This window comes from Penicillium alfredii (genome assembly GCF_028826965.1).
Source record: "Penicillium alfredii strain IBT 34128 chromosome Unknown utg000012l_segment0_segment0, whole genome shotgun sequence".
Lineage (NCBI taxonomy): Eukaryota > Fungi > Ascomycota > Eurotiomycetes > Eurotiales > Aspergillaceae > Penicillium > Penicillium alfredii.
Window position 1 is genome coordinate 403,771 of NW_026622709.1, and position 23,587 is coordinate 427,357.

The window sequence follows — 23,587 nt, forward strand, 5'->3', positions numbered from 1 at the left end:
ACACTTGCTAGTTTAATTGATGAAGTACATAAAAAACCTGTTAAATTACCAAGGCTTTATTGTGGATCTCTCTTAGAGCGCTATACTAGGCAAAAATTAAGGTGAGTGGAGTTTCCCCGCATTCTCTTAGGAATGAGGTCACGAGTGCACTACATCACCTTCCAAGTTGAATATATAATCCCTTCTCTTCCCATATCTGCCTAGTATTAAAGCCATCTGCACCAGTGAGCACATCCCTAATAAAAATAGGGTCATGTAAGAATATATCACTCATGACCTTCACAGTGACCCGCTCTCACAAACTAAACGACCGTGACCACGCCATCGAAGATCTCTCAGGTGCTCAAGATCACCTGCCACGTTACTTTGCAAAATCTGGCCCTACCGATGCTGATCCTCGCAAGACAAAGAAGGATGGGGGTGGCAAAGGGAACTGGTGGGCACACTCGACCCTCACCGTGCTTTTATGACCTATGACTTAGCTGATATTCTCTAGGGGGCGCTCCGGAGATGAAATGCAAGACTATGGATACAAATTCACCAACACTCGTCGTCGCTCAAACAGCAGCACGCAAGGGCTTGCCGACTTCAGAACTAAATTCGAGATAGACGACCATGAGCCTGTTTCTGAAGAGCAGCTCCACGGCCTTGCCGATGTCACGGTGAATGAAGGCACCATAACCAAAGTCGACAGTACTAGCAGTAGTCATGACAGCGAGATTGAGCAGGGAGCGTCTAAGTAATAAGGCTGGATATCAACCCTGATTGTATGGCAGAGGCCTCTGAAACATCTGTGAAGGAAAGAAAAACATGAACCGAGATGGATCATGGACCACAGTTGCCCCAGTAAAAATGGAGTCGAAATTAAGCCATCTGATATTAGTGTAGACTAGTACCGCCAGACAGTGAAGAAGCTCTCGAGTGGCACGCTGTCATGAATCAAGACAGGCAATTCATTGATTTCCCATTTCCACATAAACTCCAACCAAGCGCGCCCGTTAGTTCATACAGGAAGCCAGCATAACCGGGCTTGACCAAAAGACTTGCTGGCTATTGAGCCCCTGCCACCGCCAGAAGATTTTGAAACCAGAAATCAAGTTTTCCCGCCTCGATGTATCGGCGCAGAATCGCATCTTCTCTCTTGAGATCAAGGACTACCCGAGCTCTTTGCTCAGGCCGAAAGCGCGATGCCAGAATATCAGATTCAGAATCAGCCATCAACGCCTCGGCCGGAGAAAGAGGTGCGTAGAAAGACGGTGAACCGGATCCTATTTGCCATGAGACAACGTTAGACCTTCCCGTAGATGATCGCGGGACCCACTCACCAATGCACGAATTCAAAGCACCGCTTAGAGCTGTGTTGCGAGCAAGGAAGTCCGAATCTCCGTTGTATTCTTCTGCACTTTTCCCATGAGCCTCCCAATCATCCTTGATCATGCACCGTCGCCATATGAGCTTTCGCAACACTGCAAGGTAAGCTGGATCTCGCTGGGCATAGTGGCCATAATCGAGAACCCGAAGCGCTTGGTGAAATTCGTCGTCTGAAGACTCGTAACTCCGATCCTCCGACTGATTAGGAATCATCAGCGTCAACACATCAATCAAGTCATCAGTACTCATGACCTGCTGGTTGACCAAGACGCCAAGTGCTCCATTAAGGATCTCATGAAGCGAGGGCCGATCCTCGGAAAGCTGTGCTCCGAAATACTCAAGCGCAAGCTCAACTTCAGCTTTGCGGTCAATTGCGCCCTCTATAAAGGGTTCAATCTGGCGGTAGAGAGTTTCCTGGATCGCATCGATCTTGGCAAAATCATCGAGACGTTGAACACCCTCCAAGGAAGAAGGATGGCCTTTCAAGTGCCCCTTCTCCCATGATGCCAATTCGCTTAGCTTCGCCAGCGAGATTTGCACCTGATGGCTCCATAGCTTTGTTTCACTGCCCAGTGCCAAGTTTTCCAAAGAGACCGCAGCGGTATCGTAGTCGGCCTCACCCATCACGTCATTGATCCAGCTCAGCCGGGAATATATGGGATTCTTTCGCAGGAACCGAGTCACCGAAGATTGATACTTCCGCAATGAAAGCAGTGCTGCTGAATGCCCCATCGATATCTGTCGTGAGAAATAGGCATCTGCCCACGGTTCACCGAACTTTTCAAAATACTGTGAGATCCGGTGCCCGACGTCTGCATCGCCACCACTGATGCAGGGGGAAGCCTCCAGTGATTCCTGGTTCGGTTGGCCTTTGACTTGATCTTGAAGCTCAATGACGAGCTCGACTAGAGCTCCCATATCTCGGAACTTCTCTGCCAGACTAAGAGCATCGTGGAGATGCCCAATACCCGCAAGCTTAAAAAGTTGCCATTTCCGCTCTTTGACATGCGCCTGCTCAATCGAAGCACTTTCATCTACCAGCTTGGGACTTCCTTGCGCAGAAAGCCAGCGGGTTCGCTCTTGGTGCATCTGACCCAGAATGCGGAGGTGCCGGGCGCTGTTTTCCGCAATCTTGTTCAGAACTTGGCTGTCAGGCGCATCTGCGGTGGACGTTCGTTGCTGAATCCAAGCCCGGCAGCTGTCCAGCTCCCAATCCAGAAGATGCCCTGTTTCGGTGTATCCCATTCCCCTGGACGTCCAGAACTCGGGTAGGTCTTCATAGCCATCGGCGAGAACACCATCTTCCATAAATTCTGCGCTCAATCCATACAAAGCAGCGTGTTCGTCGCGATATCGAAAAGCAGTTTCCATGACTGCCAGGAAGAGCTCACTAGCTTCCAGTATCTGCTCGGACAGCTTCCGCGCTTGTTTGGAAGAATTGCCCCGACGGGGCTTGATTGCGTTCTTGATCCACGGAATGATATGTTCCATATGATAGGAATCTATCAGGAACCATTGACGCACTGGGTCTGTTCCTCTGTGGTCCGCGTCAGTTCGCGTTTTGAACTTGTCGCTCATCGACTCTATGACATGACCAAGAAAAAGAGTCTCAGTCTTGGTTTTGAACGACTCTTCAACTTTCCACATGGCTCTCTGTGCTGCAAGCTTCTCTGCGCCCCATAGCAACTCCCATCTTGCCGGTCGACTTAATGGGTTGCCGTTGCGCGACAGCAAGGACGCGAGATCATCCAGCGCTTTTGCTCGCAATCGCAAATTCTGATCAAGGGAGATCGCAGTGGTGGGGATAAATCGCGTATCCGATCGAAGTAACTCATTACAGATCTCCAAGGCCGCTTGCTCGATCTCCAGCGCGGGAAAATCTAAACCACCCGGGCCTCCGAGATTCAACGGGTTCTTTGCCATAGTACCAAAGAAAATCGCCTGTTCGAGCTTGTGTTTGGAAGTAATCTGGGCTTCCTCCACCTCACTTTCTGCGCCTTGCTGGGGAAACACAGTCACCCGGATAACCCCAAAGTTTCGGACCATCAATACGCATGTTGCGCAAGTGGTATTGTCTGGTCGCTCCTCCGAGTCACAGCCCAGTATTTCATATTCTTTGCCCGATCGCAAATGGATGGTATCCTGAAAAGGCAGCGGCAATTTCTTGGAGTCAAGGAGGAGTTGCGAGCTTGGTGTTTCCTCAACACCCGTCAGCGAAAGGATAATAAGAGACTGCTCAAGGAGAATGAAAGCTGTATCCTCGGGTTTTGGAACGAAAATCCTGGGCTTCGAGTCCGCCTGGATGGCTGGAAAGCTGCGCAGATCCACGGGATATGTCGACAAGACACGAGAGTCGCTCCCGGACAGTTGGAGCTGGATCACGAACAACTTTTTATATTCCAACCACTGGGATGAGCCAACGACCATGAATAACCTCCACGAATCTTCCGAGGCCGAGGACTCGACAGACCCGTGCTGGGTAGGGTATGCAAAATCCATAACTTTGAGATCTGACTCGGTCGTTGTCTTCTCATCGTCTCGGGGAATGGCAGCCGCAATGTCATCTCTAGCATCATAACGCTTCTTGAGCGCATTCCCATGGTTCCAGTGGGCATCCCATATCTCAACGAGACCAGTGGATGTTGCAATGATCACATCTCGTTGACCTCGCTGATGGGATCCGCCCGCCCGTACGGCAGCGACTTCTTTTCTCCAGTAACCCCCCCCAAGGGCATTCTTGATCCCCCCAAAAATACCACCAACACTGGCGCCTGCAGTGCTCTTGAAAAAATTGACGAGCACGGAAGGTCTCCCTTGAGAGTCCCTCAATGTGATGTGTGCTGTGCGCCCAGATGAGAGTGCGACGATGATGCCAGAAGGCTCGCCATTCATTATCTCCGTTACGTATTCACCGGAGAGTAAACCAGGGATAGACCCTTGGATTCCACTCTGCCTCTGCCGAGACAGCCCCAGCGACGCGGCGCTAGACACAGTCTCCCAGTATACGAGTTTACCAGTCGACGGTATGACAACCAGCAGACCAGGATGTTCTCCTGTGGCAGTAGATAGCAAAACACCGAGTGGAGCTGGACCATTCGGATCCCTGCATGACTCGGGAATCGGTATTGTGAACGTTTCCGAAGGGGACGGCGAGGAAGCGGGAACAGAGTAAGGCCATACAATGGCATGTGAGCGCGTCAAGGCCAGCGCATGATCGTGGCCAGCTCCGAAGAAGCATTTCAAGGGCTCTGTGCATGTGTCAGTCGAGAAAGCATAGGCGGCATCCTAGACAAATATTCACCTGTTTGGGAGCCTCGGATTTGGTCTGGTAAGGCCGGTAGTTGATCCACCGTGTAATGATCTGTGCTTGACTGTTGTTTTTGAAAGGCATTAGTGACCTGGATTGGCACTCCAAGGTTGCCGCTGTCAAGCTGAAAGGCCCACTCACAAGGACCACCGTTCCCTCAATATCATGGGCAAGGCCTTCGCTTGGCTTTGTGTTTCGAATCGGCAGATGTGACTCGGCTGCCATCCGATCCCCAGTCACGTCGTCGTGATCGTTCGGCCGCGCGGGCGCTGCCAGTTCGTGTCCATGGTCACGGCTCAAGCTGACATCCGGAGGCGAGCCCTCCGTCTGGCGTAGAACAGAGCGCTGCCGCTTTGCCTTGGGTGGTTTGACAGAGTCGTCGGAGCCCGTTCGTTGGCGTCTCCGAGGGTTGCGCGCTGTAGCTTTGGGGACGAACATTTTTCGGTTTTCGCAGGTAGCCGCGTGTATGTCAGGCACACGGGTTGGCCGATCTAGGCCAGTAAGAAACCAATTTAGACAACTTATGTGACCCAAGATGAACCTTTATGGCAGGACAAGGTCTCGAAAACAGACAGGGTCTTTCGCATTGGAGGTGGGAAGGATGATCGAAGTAAATAACAAAGCAGAAGGGTGTTTGTCCAAAGGCGGTGAAGAGTCGACCTCTCCAGGTATGTGACTACACACCAAATTTTAGGTAGATACACAGTTGTGTAGGCATTTCTTCCATATTTCTTTAACGTTTAATGTTATTTACAATCAATAGCATTGAAAGCCGACCCGAGACCCTTCAGCTCTCATTTCTTACAATCAAGTGCGGTAGGTGTTCCCCTTTTTCGCTCCACGCGAATTTCTTGGCACTTATGCTGTAAATATGTATGTCTGACCTACTAGGTAGCTTGTGGTGGGTATAGAAAGTACACATACCAATATAATACCCAGGTTTTTATCATATATGTAGAGCCGTGGTGATACACTCTGAGACCATATGGAGTGGGAACACGCGGTCACGTGAATACCTTGAAATCAGCCCCACGCGGAATTGCTCCCGTTGCAAAAGCATCGTCGAGTAAACGTCCATATTTCTGTTGGATGGCTTGGTCTTCCAATCATTATGTTTATGTGTTACGTTGGTATGGTCATTCTCAAGGCCCGTAGGGTTGCCGTGTGCCCACAGACTTAAAATATGCTCTCGATGAAACCCGCCGCCTGCGCCGCACCTCGGTTGTCGGCTGCGACCCCGAAACCAGCTTACTTGCCGATTCGATTTCGCAGACGAGGTTTGCATACTGCTTTGTTCTTCCCAGGTTCGTCATGACGATCTGTAACCATCAACCCTCGCTGACATCTGTGGTAGGCCATGGGGTCCAACGCGTGGGCATGGCGAACGCATGGGTTGATAGCTTTCCCCGCACCGCCGGCAGGGTCTTGGATGAAATGGATACGATTCTGGGATTTAAACTGTCGAATATCATCGCCGACGGCCCTAACTCAAAACTGAACAGAACCGAGAATTCACAGCCCGCCGTCATGGCAATCTCGGTCCTAATTCTTCGCATTTTGGAGCATGAGTTTGGATTCGACATCAAATCCCGGGTCGATGTCACTCTGGGACACAGTCTCGGGGAGTTTTCTGCGTTGGTCGCCGGAGGCTATCTCCGTTTTGGCGAAGCACTTGGACTAGTTCGACGCCGGGCCGAGGTGATGGCTCATTGTACGCGCCATATTGCGGAGAAGTTTGGTGAAAGCTACGGGATGGTGGCGTTGATCTGCGAACCCGCTCACCTGGAAGGTTTACTGGGGACGGTACATGAATTTCTCGGACTGCGAGCGCCCGGCCTGGACGATGCAAGCCACACAATGCCTCCTATTCAACAGGTGATGGTGGCAAATATCAACTCTAAGAACCAAATTGTGCTCAGTGGCAGTCTTGAAAGGATCAAAACTCTTCTTGTGCAGCTTCGCCAGTTTGGGGGACACGATCCGCGTGCTGTCCGCTTGAAAAGCGACAGCCCTTTCCATAGCTCGGTCATGGCGCCCGCTACCGGTTACATGAGAAACGCAATCGAGAATGTGAATATCACCTTCCCGGCATCAATGCCGTGCATATCAAACGTTTCGGCGTTACCATTTCAGTCCAAAGAAGACCTCAAGAATCTGCTCTCAAGGCAATGCATTGATACTGTGAGATGGTGGGATAGCATTCGCTATCTTCATCAAGAACGAGGCGTGAGACGTTGGATTGGCATTGGCCCCGGGAAAGTTGGCAGAAACTTGGTTGGGAAGGAGGTTGGGAGGGTCAACACCAAGGGAGGCGGCGTGTGGGCTGTTTGTGACCCTCGTGAGATGCAAGACATCATGGTTGCTCTGGAGAAGACCGAGGAGGAATCTATCGATGGCTCCTAGTCTCGCAGCTGTACTTCCATTCATGTTGGAGTCGAGGGGATCAGGTACCCGAATCTATGTTGATAGAAGACTGTTTCATTACAAGCTTCAGTGCCTGCATTGCATTCCTTTCACTAAATAGGTTGCTAAATGAATCCCTATGAAACCTTGCCAGGAGCCCATGATTCCCCGATACGCTTGACATGTGCAATGAATTTCGGGTTAAAAATGGGCTGGCAGGTGGACGGGGACGCGGCAGTGTTTCCAGAGACAGGGGCATGGTCATCTGGGGAGTAGAAGGGATTCTGCAGCAGCTGGATATATGCACTTTGCAATGCTCGAAATGCCTGTACTCGACAGATCAGTGGGTGCTGAGAGAGGCAAAAGGTATAATTACACACTGGTTTTAACTCGGAGTCCCTTAAGCCACTGATCGCAGGGCCTGTTGGTTTTCCAGCTTCCTCTTGCCCGAACAGATCCACAATGATCACCAGTTTGACGCCCGTTGTAGTTAACCAGCCATAGGCGGCAAGTCTCTCGTCAATTGCGTGAAGCAAGCCCAGATCCTGATCAACAGAGGTTTGCTTGCCCCGAATCTCAAAGATATCAAGACATGAATTTAGAAGAAAGGAGAATTCGATGCTGGAATCTGAGTACGGGGGGAACAGGGAAATGTGAAGGGGGGCATCCTGCAACAGTTAGCCAGCGAAAACCACACCTGTTTTACTTGGACCTACCGCTTTCCCGATGACTCCAATGCAGGCAATCTTAGGGCCTGCCATGATGAGGGAAGATGCCCAGGATGGAATATCAACCTGGGCAGACGTTACTGCTCCATGCTCTTAATGGGATAATCTGGTCCGCCAGTGGGGAGCTTCAAGTCCCTAAATCAGGTATCAAGGCAGCCATCAGGCCTGAGCCAATGACAAACCAGACAATTCCCTTTACGCCTAGCTCACCGCCTTTACCATACCAGTTTGTCGGATACGGAATATTCCCGGTTTCCAACCAATAGGAAACGCTAGAATAGCTGACATTATCATCAGCAAACTTGTCCATACCGTCATTTTGACTGCCCGTTCACCCTCGAAAGTTCCTCCTGGTCTGCGTCTGCTTGCTTCAAGTCCGCCACCTTCTGTACGCTTGCTACAATTGGACTCACCTCTCCTTCCCGTGGGCTGAGACTTGATTTGATTCCCCATCAGGGAGCTGTTCGCATAATGCTGCTACGCATGGCAAAACCCGCCATCTCTGGCGCTCTGTGCGGTAGGCTCTCGGTGACCCTCGACTCCCGTTCATGACCAACCCACTTACCCTTCCCAGCAGCAGTGCGCCCTCGGCTGGCTCTCAGTGCCCCCCGCGCCCAACCCATCGCCGCCCTTTCGACTTCATCGATCAAATCAGCGACAGCCCTTGAACGCCAATCATCAACGGGGCAACAGTTGACTGCATCGGGCAAGGCCCGGAGAGAAGTGCCTTTGCCGAGCCAGGAGAAGAAGGAGGGTGCCATGCAATATGTCCTGTTCGTGTTTCTGGGGTTTCATTTTTGTTTGGCTCTTGGGGCATCTGCTGACTGACTCTTGTAGGACTACTCTTGACCAAGTTACCAACTGGGCCCGCCAAAGCTCATTGTGGCCGATGACTTTCGGTCTTGCATGCTGCGCCCTTGAGATGATGCACCTTTCCACCCCCCGATATGACCAAGATCGACTTGGTATTATTTTCCGAGCTTCCCCGCGTCAGTCCGATGTGATGATTGTGGCTGGTACGCTGACGAACAAGATGGCCCCGGCGTTGCGCCAGGTCTATGACCAAATGCCTGATCCCCGGTGGGTCATCAGTATGGGCAGCTGTGCGAACGGTGGTGGATACTACCACTACAGCTACTCGGTCGTTCGGGGTTGTGATCGGATTGTGCCAGTGGATATCTATGTTCCTGGATGTGAGTATCTCGAGCCGAACTTGGGTATGCGGTAGACTGACCAAATCAAGGCCCACCCACTTCCGAGGCGTTGATGTATGGGATCTTCCAGTTACAAAAGAAGATGAGACATACCAGAATTACCCGCATGTGGTACCGGCGTTAGTTTCATTCCAGGATGGATGATATGCGGTGTCGTTATTTGCCTTTTTTTAAGCACTCTGCACCGTCAAGCCAAAACTGCCTACCTAGTCATTTCATTGCGGAGTCTCTGTGTCTTATTATTTTGTATATCAATATCAGGCTTCAGGTTTTGGTCCTTGGCTCTGAATTTGTCCCGTGGGTTTATGCCTTACTCATTCTATTTGGTTCTTTTTCTTTTCTTTGCCTGTCATGATAGAGATAAAGACTATCCGCCAGCTACTTTCCCTGTATTGAACAGTATTGATGCTGGGGCCTACTGATAGAAGCTTATCTGGTTCTACATCCTCTACTTTCCCTACTATAGCGGTATATTATGGTATGCCTAGTATATAATAACTTAGAGTCTTCCATGGCATTGCTGTAGATAGGTACAAGCCGCTGACCTTCGCTTCGCTTAGGCAGCTTTGAAAGATAGTAGAGAATAAAAATTGGATTTAAAAGGCTTGTTAACTAGATTCTATTGTATTTTAAGAGGTTTTATTCTCGACTAAATATATAGATAGCTATTTTACTAGGACTATTATTATTTTGTTAATATTTGTTTTCTCTTAAATTAATTAATTAGTTTTCTTTATTTCATATTCTACTTCCTAGTCCTTTTTCTAGTCCATCCTTTAATTTATTTCTATAATTCTCTCTTTGTTCTCTTCTCCCCCCTCCTCTTTTTTCTTTTCTTTTCTTTTCTTTTTTAATTAAATATTTACAACTGTGCATGTATAAAGGGTAGGGAGGTCACATAGGGGGTAGCGAAGTCGAATCCCCCTAGACAGTTACGACCTACTTTTACATCTTCTTGTATTATTAAAATCAACTTATATCATTTCTTATACTGTTATACTACTTCTACTCAAAGTCTCTTACTCGGGTAGGTGGAATATCAAGTATCTATACATCCTACCCATTTCAACCCTCTCTATGGATCTTTTGTCAAGCCAATGTTGATTCCAATGAAATGAATCACTTAGCCATTGACCATGACACCACCGTTGGGATGCAGACACTGCCCCGAGATATAGCTGCTGTCTTGACTTGCAAGAAAAACAAAGCACGTTGCCACTTCGCTTGGCTGTCCTGGCCGTCCAATCGGTACTGCGTGAAATTGTTCCATCGCAGCCGTCTGCATTGTTGATGGAATCAGAGGGGTCCAGACTATCACACTGAATTAGCTATCTATTTCACGGAAAGAAAAAAAAAAGAAAGAAAGAGCTTGATAGCGTACTAGGCCCCGGGCAGACGCAATTGACTCGTATGCCGTTTTTGACTTGCTGGTTTGACAGGGCGCGAGTGAAGGCCACAATAGCACCCTTGGTCGAGGTATAGTCCAGAAGATCACCTCGACCAATGTACGGGTTGACGGATGCACAATTGATGATAGTAGAACCGTTTTTCATGTGCGGTAGAGAGTATTTGGAGAGGTAGTAGAAGGGGTGGATATTTGTGTCGAAGGTCCGCTCCCATTGCTCTCTATCCCAACCGATTAGCACCATGACCCCGAACAGAAGGGAGACGCCCGCATACTCCTTGAGCTCACTGATATCGCTCAGCATGTTCTGATAGGCAGCATTGTTCACCAAGATATCGATACCACCTAGAGTTTGAACCGCTGTATCGATCACCTTTTGGCAGTTCTCCTTCTTGCGAAGGTCGATGGCCAAGCAGTGACAATGGCGCCCTGTCTCTTCCACCTTCTTCTTGGTCTCTTGTGCATCTGATTCCTCTTCGGGCAGGTACACAATTAAGCTCGATGCACCCTCCATTGCAAACAGAATTGCAATGGCACGGCCAATTCCGGAATCGCCGCCAGTGATGATGGCTCTTTTCCCCTCCAGCTTACCGGCAGCCTTATAGATTTGGTACCCGCCATCCTCCGTGGGAAGATGAGTAGAGACCGGCTTGGGGTTCTCCATATCCGACTGTAATCCAGGCGGTGTCAAGTGCTGAATAGGGATCTTGTGACCTGCCATGATTATTTGGTTAGATCAGACTCCTTTCCCTTTCGCCGCAGACTTACCCGGTTGGAACTGGGACTGGGCACCGCTGGCCGGTCTCTCGGTATATTGAGCAACTGGCATCCTGACTGATTTGGGGCTTTTGATCCAGTGAATGAAAGTAGCAACCATGAACAAGGGGAGGGGGGGTAGCAATATCTGCGAAATCAACGCCTGTGGGTAGGTGGAAAATAGTTGCATTGGGAACCCGCTATTTAAGCTTGTTCTCTGGAAGGGTAGCTTTTGCCTGTGGGCCCTGCGTCACCATGACTCCTCATCTTGCCTTATTATCGATTCCGGCGCCTATGGCTGATCTGTCGGGTCTTTTGGACGTGGCCAAAGGAAGCCAGAGCCACCAATGACGTCTGCGTCCCGACTTTCCTCCATGAGTGGGATCTCACATGGGACCGGTTCTCAGCCTGTATGTCCCATAGAGCAGGATTGATGCCCAAGTGACGTTGGTGATTTGCCGATGTAGAGTCGTGATGTTTGTATGCTGTCATATTTTCAGGATAAGCAGAAGAACACCTGACTGTGGACCTCGGGAAGTAGATCAATAAGGGCAGTATAATAAATTAGTAAATGGAAGGACAGGGAAGTAAAACAAGTAAGATCTCGTAAATCAAGGAGCTATCCATAGATAGTATTATATAGACAGACGTGAAGGGCGATTTCTATACTTGATAAGTATTCCCAAGTTGCTACTTATTCGAAGAACGCCCAAGAGTACTCTGGAAGGTACTTGGAAGGTACTTGGAAGGTACTTGTAGGTCGTGGCCCTATCTTATCACCCGCCATGGTGATTCGCTCCCGCAGGACCCATTTGCCGATGAGTTTTTTTTCTCTTTTTTTCGCCAAACCCCCCAAAGCTGTCAACATCTTCACAGCTCCAATTCCGTTTTTCTCGGCCTCTAGTCTGCTCCGACAGAATGCCAAAACGGCAGACTGGGCCTACCATGGAAACCTCATCATCTCAACCTGGCCTGACGGCCCTCTCTTCCGCTCTGTCTTCGCCCTGGGATTTCCTTCGACCTACGAGAGATCTACATGCGACCGTCACGAACTCTGCAAAGCACATTTTGGATCCCCTCGCTGCCTCGGTTGTGGATGCGCAATCCACTCGTCGCCAGATAAATAAAAAACGCAAGAGATCAGAGCCCGAATTGGATTCAAATTATCCGCAATTACAGCTGAAGAGCCTCTATGTGAATGGGTTTACCTCTAACCAAATCTGGGAGCAGGCCACAAGGATTCTCGAGTCCGCGGGGGATGAACTCGAACGGGATATCACTTTAATCGCAACCCCCGACGACCTTTCATCGACAGCCGAAGGACAGGAGATCTCGGATCCTGAAGGCACGGGCTCTGATATTGAAAGTCTTGACAACCTGCCAGAAGATATCTCAGAGGGTGCAAGCGAGGACGGTGACACGGGTACCGAGGACATATCGGACACTGGGTCCAATCAATCGGACCAAGAAGAAGCCGGAATTGCGAGTGAGATCGACGATGAAGAATTGAGTGAAGGGGAAAACTCGAATGCCTCTGCTGGGGAGCCTGAAACCTACACTGAGGATCGATTTGGACTGAACGATGGTTTCTTCTCTATCGATGATTTTAACCGCCAATCCGAGTTACTCGAGAGACAAGACGCGAAAGGAGAGCCAGAAGAAGAGGACAGCAGTGATGAGGAAGTCGACTGGCATACAGATCCACTCATTGCTGGAAACGCACGGTCAACCGGTAAAAATAACACATCGAAGCAATCACACAGACCGGAAGAGGACGATGATCCTATGGATGACAGTAGCGAGGAGGAAGGACCGACGTTTGGTAATGCCAATCTCCAAGGCGACTCCGACTCCGACTCCGACGATGCCTCGAATGATGGGGATGCGACTGCTTGGGTAAATACCAGCGATATCAAATATGCGGATTTCTTTGCCCCCCCGCCGCGCAAGGTCTCATCCAAGAAGGCACGAGCACTCCCGAAGACCCAACCAGATGAAAAACCCACGGATGATGATGTTGACCGCGCCATGGCTGATGTTCGGCGCGACCTGTTTGACGATGAGTCTTCTGTGGGAGATGAAGACGAGGGTCTTGACGACTCTGCCGAGCCCCATGCCCAACGATCTACCCATGAAAAGCAACGGGCACGAATTGCGGATGAGATTCGACGCTTAGAAGCAGCCAACGTGGCAAAGAAGGAATGGATGTTCGCTGGTGAAGCTAGGGCTGTGGAGAGACCCGTCAATTCTCTCATCGAGGAGGATCTCGATTTTGAGCGGATTGGCAAACCTGTCCCCATTGTTACGAATGAGACCACCGAGGACATCGAGGAATTGGTCAAGCGTCGCATTCTTGCCAAGGAGTTCGATGAAGTGATCCGTCGTCGACCAGGCGCCTCGGATACACAGGCCACAAGGCGCAGTCGGTTTGAATTGGATGACAGCAAGCCACAGCAAAGCCTTGCCGAACTTTATGAGACCGACCATCTTCGTGCGAATGATCCCAATTATGTTGACACCAAGGATCGTAAATTGATGCGAGAGCACGCCGAAATCGCCAATCTCTGGCAGGACATCAGTTCCCAGTTGGATACTCTATCCAACTGGCACTACAAGCCCAAGGCTCCGCAAGCAAGCATCAACGTTGTTACCGACACACCGACGATCATGATGGAAGAGGCGCGTCCTACAGCAGGCAGTGCCGCCGGTGGAGCAGCAGCGCTCGCCCCACAGGAGGTCTACACCCCTGGTGATGATGGCCGAGTGGCTGGAGAATTGGTGCTGAGGAGTGGTGCGGCTATGTCCAAGGAGGAGATGAGCCGCGAAGAGAAGGCCCGGCTGAGGCGGCAGAATAAGAAGAACCAGAAGAAGGCCAATGCCGAACCTACACGACAACTGCCCGGCAAGACAGCCGACAAACAGCAGATTGTGTCGGACTTGAAGAAGGGTGGAGTGAAGGTGGTTGGCAAGGACGGTCAAATGACGGATGTCAATGGGGGCAAGGTTGGAGCAGGCGCAAGAAGCACCGCCGATACGCTGAAGTTGTGAAAGAGGTCCGTCGGGCGAGGTACTCGAGGACTACTCTTTGGTCTCATATCTCGAATTTTATTATTGTTCTTTATCTTCTAGCATAGCAACTTTATTATGGGGCGTTTTCGCCGATTCTAGGGTGATGACTTTTGGTGGCCTCTGGGGAATTTGGCGCGGAGGGTGTAGAGGAAGATATTCTCTCGGTTGTAGGTTTTCGCATCGGGGTCGTCATCGATCTCTTGGATATCGAATACTTTCTTTGCCATCTTCATGAATCGTAGATCAGCACGTCTGCGTCGCTTGAAACAGAAATAGCACACCGAGCGAGGGCCCAGGAGACCCTTGAGCGTGGAGATCAGAAGAGGAAACGCCGGTTCGAAATAGACACAGTCGGCCGCGAGGATGACATCCGGCTCTGGGAAATTTTCTGGTTCGGGTTCTCCCCAGTTGAAAACAGTCGCGGACACAGTCGAGGAGAGGCAGTTTAGTTGAATATTGGCTTCCATCAAGGGTAGCATGGGTTCTTGATCCGTGACATAGATCGGTGGCTGTCCAATTTCACACCCACGGGCAACGGCGAGTCCAACGAGACCACCCCCGGCTCCAAGTTCGACACTATTCAACAAACCAAAGTCAGTTACGAAAATTCCGGGAGCCGTGGACAGAAGAGGCATCGTGACAAGCTGGGGAACATGCACAGTACTGACATGGTTTTATCGGAAAGATTCGACCTGTGTTGGCATAAGAGATACTTGGCTAGGACCATACCCGCGGGCCATAATTGACCTCCACATCCCTCTTTGAGATCTTCCTTCAGGAGCAGGGGTTCTTTGAGGAGTCCATCAAATGAGATTGATGTGACCACTGCGGTTTTGGTATCTCGGTGAGGAGCCAGTGACTCGCTCACGGTGAGATCACAACAATCCGGGTCTGACGCTGGACTCTCGCGCGAGTCTGCCATTGATGCCAACAAAGCACGTTTCCCTGGTAATAAAGTTGGATTTTCGAGGGATGCTTAGGGGAGAATAGGGTAAGTGCAGGGTTGAAAGAAGAGCGAAGTGCGCAGAGAGAAATCATCTGAGTGGGGTTCACCTTATCGCCATTGCCCACACTGAAGCTTACACTGAAGCTTCTCTGTCTCTCTCTCCTTCTATTCGACATCGACATTGACGAGCCCGAAGATTTTGATATTCTTGATATTTCTATCAAGAATAATCTATATATTTCATTGGGACAGCCTACCCATTGTGCATCTCGAAAACAAAAAATAAAATAAAAAATAAAAAATTTCCCAGGCCCAGGTGCAATAGCAGACCAAAATAGAAAGATGGTGCAGAATAGAGAATCGACAATTAAAGCTGCAGTCCGTGCAGATAGCCAGCGGGATGATCGACATCTCATCTTCGCACCCGAGCTGCTCCAAATGCCCGCGACAGACGTCGACACTGGATCTATATCCGAACACCCCACACTCCATTAACCTACCTGGATTGCAACGAGCCCAGAACCCAAGAACACCCCTCAAAAACGAGAAACGAAAAACGGGAAATTAAGCAAAAAGAACAAGAACAAGAAAAAAAAAAAAAAAAACATGCCAATGCCGCTTGACGTCACCCCCCACTCTATCGCTGAATCATGACGACGTCACTAAACCCGGAATTCATTCATAAAGCATGCGATCCTTCTTACACCTGAAATGTCTCCTCGACAATCCTATACTAGATTTCAACAGCTTTCTCCAACACTTTCATCATGACGACCTTGCACTGTGAGTTGGCTGGAGCCTTTTTGTCCCAGCCGTTACCTATATCAATGCGCTCACAAACTGTTAGATTTGCCCCCGGTGAAGCCCTCCGCAATTGCGATGGGTACTATTTTCACCCACACTGCCTCACTTGGCATTCTTGCCCCGGTATTTGGTGACACCTACCACCGCGCGCAAGCCGCAAACTCCAAGGAAGAGTTTGTCAAGTCGAAGGAGGCTGCCGGCGCGGCTGCCGCCTGGGGAAGCTCCTTCGTGGGAAGCACCGTGCAGACATACGGAGTCGCGGCGCTGATCAACGCCACGGGCACTCTCAGCTACAAGGGCGCAGCGTATCTGGGTACCTTGATATTCATGGCCAGTTCGGCCCCGAGTGTATGTCATCTTGCATCGAACTCATTCATTTATTCCCCCCACACTTTCCAAGGCCCTTGGTCTAATGTCGTGCTATAGTTTGTCAGCCAAGTCTTTGCAGAGAAGAGGCCTTTGGATACCGTCGCCGTTGGTGCTGTCTCGCGGGTGTTCGAAACTGTCGGGCTCAGCTTGTTCCTCACTTGGTGGGGGACGCGAACTCACCCATTCGATTAATTTTCCCATTCGAGGGCAAGCGAAGGAAATGACCTTTGGCTGCTGACGCTGAAAGCGCCATTTCACGCCAACTTGATCAGACGAAAACCCTTTACCTCAGGATAGGGCGCGATGCGTGTATATGTGCATCTTTTTGGTTTCTGGGTTCCTTTATGTAAATGTATACGAACATGAATTCCAATTCTGTTTCCTGTCGAGGTAAGCCAGCTGGACGGCGAGAACCAGTTATTGCCACTTGACTCCAACGGTGCAGCGTCGTGTGAGTTGTAAAGGAGTTGCCCGCAAGCCAATGTAAACGAGGGCATACGAAACAGGTCTATATGAATTGGTCGAAAGACCCCGGTTCATTGGTAGATAGATATATCCAGGAATTGGACCAACTCAAGATACATAATGAATAGAATGATATTGGGATGACAAAACTAGCAGGCCATTCGAGGCAAATCAAGGTCTTTCCGAGTAAAATCTAATCAAACAAAAGTACGGCAGGGGTACCTTTGAGAAATCGAGGCCATGTCAGCATTGACAAAGTCATTAGCACACAATGGGGACGAGTCACATACACCTCTGGGTAGCCATGCTCTGGATCAATCTCGTACTTGGATTGTGACGACTGCGGGATGGTGTTCAAGTTGCAAGGCGAAGGTGGCAGGCCATTGGCACCCAGCACGCCCTGGACGGCGTTTTTGTCCTTCTCAAAGAGGGCGGCTAAGCCCCGTTCTTGACCCTGTTCCTTCACAGCAACCAATTGTTTTTCTCCGGCCTCACCAATCTTCAGAACATCATCCTTCGGGGCGGCCTGGCTGCCAACCGTGAGCAGGCCCACAGCATCGGCTTGGCTGACGGTGCTCAGCTGGGGGTAGTTCCTGCGAGTGTCTCGCTTCCAGTAAGGGTTGTCGGCAATATCGCCGGCCGGAATGGTAACGGGGTCATCGTATGACAGAGGAGGCAATGCTCCAGGAGTCGGCAGACGATACTGAGAATTCAAGGGAATACCGGTAGAGCGTTCTGGTGCAATGGCGAGAAGACGGCGAATGCGTTCCCAGACACCCGTGGACTGGACCGTATATTTCTAGAGAATAGTTGAGACTTCGAACTGGGCAAACAACACGCTAACTTCTTGAATGAGCATACCTTATGGACAGCAATGGCACTCGAAGCCGACTTGGCGGCTTTCAGGATATCGCGAGCCATGACGAAAAAGACTCTCACCTAGCAATTTCACACCCAACGTTAGTTAATTATTGTTGTATCACACAGGATGAGAGTATTGTGGATGCGGGCTTGGAGTTTAATCTTTCAAGAAACTTACCTGAAACCTCGGGGACTCCTTGAGGCGTTCGATGGCTTGGGCGATGCGGGCAATGCCAGGATAACGGAGGTGCGACGACGGATGCGGATTATATGTTTTTCCGAGGCCAAGGACGTACTGCATATTACTAACACATACATTGGCTTCTGCTTATAGATGATGGATGTATGGAAATCCCCAAGGTCTTTATTTAGGTTCAATTTCGTGATGATTTTTATGAATTAATAACACATATGCCATAAGTGGCCTCTAAGTAGATCTTCATGGCCAGGTATCTAGGTATACAGTATATAGGGACCGCCACCGGTTGGATCAAGCCGATTCACCCAGGTTTACTGTGCTTCGCTAGGACTGGCATCCCGGGACTCCTGCACTGAGTCTTTAGGAATCAGTTTCTCTACTGCGTCCACCGTTGCATCAGGGCCACCGGCTTCTCGAAGCAGAACCTTGCCAGCCTTGTCCACGGCAAAGACTCCTCGGATTGTGCCCTTGGGTGTTTTCTTGAGCCCAATTGCCGCAATTAGGGTGGCAGTGGGGTTGCAGAGAAGAGGATAGGGAAGCTTTTGCTTTGTTTTGAAGGTGGTGTTGGCTTTGGGAGAATCTGCCGATAGCCCATAGATGGAAAGTCCAGTCGACGTGAGATGGGTATGATTGTCGCGGAATGAACAAGCTTGCTTGGTACCTGGAGTAACTTGATAAGCGTCGTTTTTGACAAAGATAGTCGGCAGAAGAATCTGCACTCACATCCTGGAGTAGAAGCCTTTGGATATGTGAATAGAACCACTCCAGACTGACTTTCCTCGACAAGCTTCTTCAGAGTAGTTTTCACGCCCTCATTGGTTTCAATCTCGCCACCAAAGGTCTCGAGATCAATGGTATCATCCACATTGGGGATCGAGGCCGTTTCGGTGTTGGTGTCTGCATCTGCATCTGTCGACTTGGGTTGGGCCTGTTTGGTTTTCTTGTCTGCAGATGGAGGTTGTGTTGGTGCTTTGCGCTTTCTGAGCTCTACCATTGTGAGATGAGATAGTGAGATAGGGATGTTGAATGTATTTTGAAGGAAAGATCCCAGTTCTCCAAGAGCTCGAGCTCGAGGAACAACCGGGATTATGTCAGCGAGGGTACCGGGAAAACCCGATCCATGGGGCGCGCCGTGCCCTGATCCGCGCAGGGAAAAAAAAAAGAAAATTCCCCCTCTTGACGTTCCTCACGATCGCCCTTTTAATCCACCTTCCCCATCTTCTCAATATTGGCCTCTGACTCATCTGTCGCTTCTATCTTTGCCATCTTTCATCTCGAGTCTGAATTCATCTGATCCTCGCCTCCTGTTTCTCGCTTTTGCTCTGTGCCTCCCGCCCCCATCCGACCAATCTCTTCAGACTGCCGCACTCACTACATCGAAAAAAATCACATTCGTCTGCGCTTTTCTACTTTCAAAAAGCTTGGGATCCCATCACTCGAGAGCGACCTACAGCGTCGTGACTCGCTATGAAGGTCTTTTCCTCGACATGCACCTTCGACTATTCGTGGGACGAGGTGTCGACGGCGAACTGGCGAAAGTATTGTCCATGGAATGACAAGGCGACGCATGTCGTGGGAGTCGACACCATTTCCCGCACGGTTGACCCCAAAACTGGCATCGTGAGTACCTTTGGGGATGGAATCGGGGATGGATCGATGCTGACTTTGCTTCAACTCTAGTTGCGGACCGAGCGTCTCATCACTTGCGACCAGTCGGTACCACAGTGGGTTCTCTCGCTATTTGGTGGAAGTGCTACGTCTCACGTTTATGAAATTTCCTACGTCGACCCTATGGCGAAGAAAGTCACCATGTGCTCCAGCAATCTCACATGGTCGAACGTGCTCAATGTCCGCGAAACTGTTGTGTACCAGCCCTCTTCGGTGTTGTCTGCCGCGACCGAATTTTCCCAGGAAGCGAAGATTACCGCCTTGTGCGGCGGGTGGCAAAAGATCAAAAATAAGGTTGAGGAGGCAAGCGTGGAGAGATTCCGAGAAAATGCCAAGCGTGGCCGCGAAGGGTTCGAAACCGTCCTCGAGATGAGCCGCCGAGTGTTTGGGGAGCAGCGTGCTCTCGAGAACCAACGGCTGCAGGCATAAGATGCCATCCCGTGGCCGCTGCCGCCGATATTGAAAAACACCCCTACCGACATTCATTTCTTGCATCGAGCGATCGCATGTCCTGGCGTCTATGTTCTTTTGGTTTTGCATTCGGAAGCCTGCGGTGCGAATTGGAGTTTTAGTGCAAGATCTCTTGATTTGATTTTTTTTTGTCTGCTTCTGCGTTCGAGGCGACTCTGCTCTGCTAATACCATACACTCTTGGTTGTTCATGAAGGTTCCCGAAAAAAAGTTCCATGATCAGTTGCTGAGCGAGCGATGTGATGTTTCTCTTCAAAAGCCTATTATTGCAGTAGAGTCTGTTGTTATCCCAAAAAGCTCATTCTCCCATGGTATTTATCTGAACCAGCTATTTTCCTATATGAGCCGCGAACTCCCAAACTCCATGCGCATCTCGTCATTTCTCAGTAATCGCCGTGACGGGACAACCCCATGCTATCCCAGTAAGCCGCCAAGAACCACTCGGCTGACTCCAGCTACTTCGTTTTTGACGCCATTCCGACTCGCGTCCTCAAACTCCCGCACGGCACCGGCTACCATAATCTTCCGCAACTTGGCATCGGCTTTGGAGAACATCTCGCCCAATGCCACTGTACACACGGATGGTGATGATACTAGTGTCGTGAGTCGACTGTAGCAGTCAATCAAGACGTCACAAAGAGTCGCGAATGTCTCAAAGAAGTCTGGGTCGAAGGGTAAAGAAGGAGTGAGAAGGTAGGAATATTCTTCCCCCGGAAGAAGATCAGATGATTCGGTGAGCGGAAAGGAGATCACCGAGGCTGCCGCGGTGGAAGGGGCGGTGATATTCCCCGCCGAGCTTTTGAGGTCGGTCGGGTCACTGGTTTGCATCGGGAGACCGATTTCGGTTGCCGAGCTACCTCGTCGGGTTTTGGTGCCGGCATGGGCTGCTCTTTTGAACATTTGGGGTATGCGTGCTCGGGCGAGGCTCGAGGAAGAGCCACCATCGGGTGGATGTACTTGCTGGTAGGCTTCAAACTCCAGCAACAAGGCATTTAAGGCTCGTAAATACTCGACTGGGGTTGAATTGACGTCGAGGATCGGGGGCAAGGACAGACCCAGAAGGAGATAGTTGATTGCTCGACGCGACAGCTTCCTGTGGTCGAAGTACGGGAGACGGTTGATATCGGCGCGGGAGAAATGCACAGTATTGAACCAGTAAACCCGACCCTCATGGCTATGAGCGCGTGAGACACGTTAGTTAGTTCTTGCTCCATAGTAGCTGAGACAATGTACGCACGCCTTTCTCAAGTAATCCAGTGTTGAGATTCGCTTCGCTGCCATCTCATGGATCTGTTGATAGATTGCACCAGCACTCTGTGGTCCAAATGGGCCGCCGGTGATCACAGGAGGCGGAATGCTGCCATGTGCGCTTTCATATCCACCACTGGATTTGGCCGTATCCCGTCGCGTAAGGCTCGGCGCAAAAGTAGACGAAATCATTGAGGGCACTCTGTTCACATTCACAGCCCCTCAAGGAAACTAAAGGTGATATGACGTCGGGTGAGGGACAGGGGTAATGGATATAGGCTTCGAGACAAGGGGGCAGTGCTCTAGAGAAAGCTGCACAAAGCACCGAGTCCAACAGAAAGCGTGTGGAAAGGTGGAAAATCGGCAGGATTCAGGAGAGTTTGGAGTCAGGGTCTCCACAACCCCTCATGGGTGCAAGGACATCGAGGATTGGAGGCGCCATTTCTGCCGGATGGTACCGCGTGAATGATTCTCCCCGTCATTGGCGGGATGCCACCAGTTAAATTGCGAGTTGAATAGGCGGTGTGCGCATATCAGGAAGGCGGTGGAGAAAAGATACCTTGTAGGTTTCAACCTTATAGGGCCCCCACTAACCCCTACTTGGCAATGTAATTTATTACCCACGCGACACCCCTGAGATCTTCCCCCCACTCTTCCCTTTCACACCGTGGGACAAGGCAATTGTCACATTATTGACTTCTTTTTGCAATGGTTTCGACTGAAGAGCAAATTCCCTCGCCGGGCCAATGGCCCGTTGACCCTCAGGAAGATGAACCGATCTTGGAAGACCGAGTTTGGGTTGATGGATGTTTCGACTTTACCCACCATGGTGAGAACCCTATGTAATGCCCGATTTGAGGTCATTTGCCTAATTGCCTTGCTCTCGGTGGGATATAGGTCATGCCGGTGCCATGCTTCAAGCCCGTCGGCTTGGAAAAGAGCTGTATGTTGGAGTTCACTCCGATCAAGCAATTCTCGAAAACAAAGGCCCCACGGTCATGTCTCTGGACGAACGGTGAGTTTGATCTGATTCACCACCCCCCCTTACTCTTTCCTATCCGATTGACTGACAATTCGTCTTTACTTTGTCTAGTGTCGGGGCCGTCGATGCCTGCCGGTGGGCGACCCGAAGCATTCCCCACGCACCCTATGTGACTTCCCTGCCCTGGGTCTCGCACTATGGCTGTAAGTACGTCGTTCATGGGGACGATATTACGTCCGACAGCGACGGAAATGATTGTTATCGGTTTGTCAAAGCTGCTGGTCGCTTCCGGGTGGTCAAGCGAACTCCTGGAATCTCTACCACCGACCTCGTTGGCCGCATGCTCCTGTGCACCAAGAACCATTACATCAAATCCCCCAAGCAGACGCTCGCCGGGGAAGAGGGATCGGGAAGCCCAGAAGAGCTCAAGAAATCCGCCGCAGACCTCTTGCAGAGAATCCAGGACTATGCGACCGACGAGAGCGGTCTGCGTCCGGGATCCCAGGTATGGAGTTGGTCTGGTTCCGGTACTGCGAAGCTGGACCATACGGCCGAGGAAGCTGGCTTGTTTGAGAAGCTCGTAGACGGCAAGGGTCCCCGACCGGGACAGCGGCTTGTCTATGTGGATGGCGGCTTCGATCTTTTCTCGTCTGGTCACATCCAGTTTCTGCGAAAGGTCATGGACCTTGAAGAATCAGAAGGGCGTCAGCGAGGCTGGTTCGATCCTGAGCAAAAGGAACAAAGACTGAAGGAGCATGGCGAAGACTATGCCTCTGCCTATATCATCGCAGGTATTCATGATGACGATGTGATCAACCACTGGAAAGGATTGAACTATCCGATCATGAACATCTTTGAGCGCAGCCTTTGCGTTCTCCAGTGCCGTGTAAGTTTTAGCATCCCCTCGCACTTGAGGCGCGCGTGTGTGCATCCTCCACTGACTTCCCTTAGTATATCCATGCTATTGTGCTTTCGGCGCCCTTTACGCCCAGCCAGTCTTACCTGGAGAATATTCCCTGGGGCACTCCAAATGTTGTTTACCACGGTCCCACGACCTTCATCCCGCTCACTTATGATCCCTATACCGCCCCGAAGAAGATGGGGATCTTCCGTGAAATCGACCAGCATGACTTCCAGCATGTCAATGCTGGCGAGATTGTGGGCAGAATCCTGAAAAGCCGAGAAGCTTACGAGGCTAGACAGCGTGCCAAACTGGACAAGGGTGTTGCCGAGGACCTGGTGAAGTCGAAGGAAGAATCAACCGCCTGAGGGAGATCGATGCTGTGATGAAGGTCAACTGTACATATGCCTGACTTCCGTGA

At 50.5% G+C, this 23,587-nt stretch overlaps 14 protein-coding genes across 14 annotated transcripts; 7 read left to right on the top strand and 7 right to left on the bottom strand.

Moving 5' to 3' along the window:
• Nucleotides 1-272: 272 nt before the first annotated feature.
• Nucleotides 273-743, top strand: NUU61_009676 (uncharacterized protein; the record flags this gene model as incomplete). The annotated part of the gene is made up of 2 exons (XM_056660201.1): nucleotides 273-436; nucleotides 497-743. 2 exons carry the CDS (start codon nucleotides 273-275, stop codon nucleotides 741-743), a joined length of 411 nt encoding a protein of 136 aa, XP_056506699.1.
• Nucleotides 744-1,050: 307 nt separating this feature from the next.
• Nucleotides 1,051-5,116, bottom strand: NUU61_009677 (putative nuclear pore complex subunit Nup133; the record flags this gene model as incomplete). Its single annotated transcript, XM_056660202.1, has 3 exons — nucleotides 1,051-4,619; nucleotides 4,673-4,742; nucleotides 4,820-5,116. 3 exons carry the CDS (start codon nucleotides 5,114-5,116, stop codon nucleotides 1,051-1,053), a joined length of 3,936 nt encoding a protein of 1,311 aa, XP_056506700.1.
• Nucleotides 5,117-5,989: 873 nt separating this feature from the next.
• NUU61_009678 (ACP S-malonyltransferase) lies at nucleotides 5,990-7,081 on the top strand (the record flags this gene model as incomplete). Its single annotated transcript, XM_056660203.1, has 1 exon — nucleotides 5,990-7,081. One exon carries the CDS (start codon nucleotides 5,990-5,992, stop codon nucleotides 7,079-7,081), a length of 1,092 nt encoding a protein of 363 aa, XP_056506701.1.
• Nucleotides 7,082-7,218: 137 nt separating this feature from the next.
• Nucleotides 7,219-7,842, bottom strand: NUU61_009679 (uncharacterized protein; the record flags this gene model as incomplete). The annotated part of the gene is made up of 3 exons (XM_056660204.1): nucleotides 7,219-7,407; nucleotides 7,462-7,749; nucleotides 7,798-7,842. The coding sequence occupies 3 exons, from the start codon at nucleotides 7,840-7,842 to the stop codon at nucleotides 7,219-7,221; spliced, it is 522 nt and encodes a 173-aa protein (XP_056506702.1).
• A 438-nt stretch (nucleotides 7,843-8,280) lies between these two features.
• Nucleotides 8,281-9,147, top strand: NUU61_009680 (NuoB/complex I 20 kDa subunit family protein; the record flags this gene model as incomplete). The annotated part of the gene is made up of 4 exons (XM_056660205.1): nucleotides 8,281-8,326; nucleotides 8,384-8,582; nucleotides 8,647-9,002; nucleotides 9,053-9,147. 4 exons carry the CDS (start codon nucleotides 8,281-8,283, stop codon nucleotides 9,145-9,147), a joined length of 696 nt encoding a protein of 231 aa, XP_056506703.1.
• Nucleotides 9,148-10,146: 999 nt separating this feature from the next.
• On the bottom strand, nucleotides 10,147-11,257 carry NUU61_009681 (oxidoreductase, short-chain dehydrogenase/reductase family; the record flags this gene model as incomplete). The annotated part of the gene is made up of 3 exons (XM_056660206.1): nucleotides 10,147-10,334; nucleotides 10,405-11,142; nucleotides 11,197-11,257. The coding sequence occupies 3 exons, from the start codon at nucleotides 11,255-11,257 to the stop codon at nucleotides 10,147-10,149; spliced, it is 987 nt and encodes a 328-aa protein (XP_056506704.1).
• Nucleotides 11,258-12,129: 872 nt separating this feature from the next.
• On the top strand, nucleotides 12,130-14,232 carry NUU61_009682 (rRNA-processing protein MPP10; the record flags this gene model as incomplete). Its single annotated transcript, XM_056660207.1, has 1 exon — nucleotides 12,130-14,232. One exon carries the CDS (start codon nucleotides 12,130-12,132, stop codon nucleotides 14,230-14,232), a length of 2,103 nt encoding a protein of 700 aa, XP_056506705.1.
• A 116-nt stretch (nucleotides 14,233-14,348) lies between these two features.
• Nucleotides 14,349-15,175, bottom strand: NUU61_009683 (uncharacterized protein; the record flags this gene model as incomplete). Its single annotated transcript, XM_056660208.1, has 2 exons — nucleotides 14,349-14,829; nucleotides 14,922-15,175. The coding sequence occupies 2 exons, from the start codon at nucleotides 15,173-15,175 to the stop codon at nucleotides 14,349-14,351; spliced, it is 735 nt and encodes a 244-aa protein (XP_056506706.1).
• Nucleotides 15,176-15,966: 791 nt separating this feature from the next.
• NUU61_009684 (DUF1761 domain-containing protein) lies at nucleotides 15,967-16,564 on the top strand (the record flags this gene model as incomplete). Its single annotated transcript, XM_056660209.1, has 3 exons — nucleotides 15,967-15,982; nucleotides 16,047-16,351; nucleotides 16,430-16,564. 3 exons carry the CDS (start codon nucleotides 15,967-15,969, stop codon nucleotides 16,562-16,564), a joined length of 456 nt encoding a protein of 151 aa, XP_056506707.1.
• Nucleotides 16,565-17,034: 470 nt separating this feature from the next.
• Nucleotides 17,035-17,999, bottom strand: NUU61_009685 (uncharacterized protein; the record flags this gene model as incomplete). Its single annotated transcript, XM_056660210.1, has 4 exons — nucleotides 17,035-17,059; nucleotides 17,128-17,636; nucleotides 17,699-17,776; nucleotides 17,877-17,999. The coding sequence occupies 4 exons, from the start codon at nucleotides 17,997-17,999 to the stop codon at nucleotides 17,035-17,037; spliced, it is 735 nt and encodes a 244-aa protein (XP_056506708.1).
• Nucleotides 18,000-18,208: 209 nt separating this feature from the next.
• On the bottom strand, nucleotides 18,209-18,891 carry NUU61_009686 (thioredoxin peroxidase DOT5; the record flags this gene model as incomplete). Its single annotated transcript, XM_056660211.1, has 2 exons — nucleotides 18,209-18,558; nucleotides 18,621-18,891. The coding sequence occupies 2 exons, from the start codon at nucleotides 18,889-18,891 to the stop codon at nucleotides 18,209-18,211; spliced, it is 621 nt and encodes a 206-aa protein (XP_056506709.1).
• A 473-nt stretch (nucleotides 18,892-19,364) lies between these two features.
• NUU61_009687 (putative mitochondrial protein sorting (Msf1)) lies at nucleotides 19,365-19,994 on the top strand (the record flags this gene model as incomplete). The annotated part of the gene is made up of 2 exons (XM_056660212.1): nucleotides 19,365-19,517; nucleotides 19,578-19,994. 2 exons carry the CDS (start codon nucleotides 19,365-19,367, stop codon nucleotides 19,992-19,994), a joined length of 570 nt encoding a protein of 189 aa, XP_056506710.1.
• A 455-nt stretch (nucleotides 19,995-20,449) lies between these two features.
• NUU61_009688 (uncharacterized protein) lies at nucleotides 20,450-21,475 on the bottom strand (the record flags this gene model as incomplete). The annotated part of the gene is made up of 2 exons (XM_056660213.1): nucleotides 20,450-21,209; nucleotides 21,273-21,475. 2 exons carry the CDS (start codon nucleotides 21,473-21,475, stop codon nucleotides 20,450-20,452), a joined length of 963 nt encoding a protein of 320 aa, XP_056506711.1.
• Nucleotides 21,476-21,991: 516 nt separating this feature from the next.
• Nucleotides 21,992-23,534, top strand: NUU61_009689 (ethanolamine-phosphate cytidylyltransferase; the record flags this gene model as incomplete). The annotated part of the gene is made up of 4 exons (XM_056660214.1): nucleotides 21,992-22,112; nucleotides 22,181-22,298; nucleotides 22,377-23,151; nucleotides 23,217-23,534. 4 exons carry the CDS (start codon nucleotides 21,992-21,994, stop codon nucleotides 23,532-23,534), a joined length of 1,332 nt encoding a protein of 443 aa, XP_056506712.1.
• Between the last annotated feature and the right edge of the window lie 53 nt (nucleotides 23,535-23,587).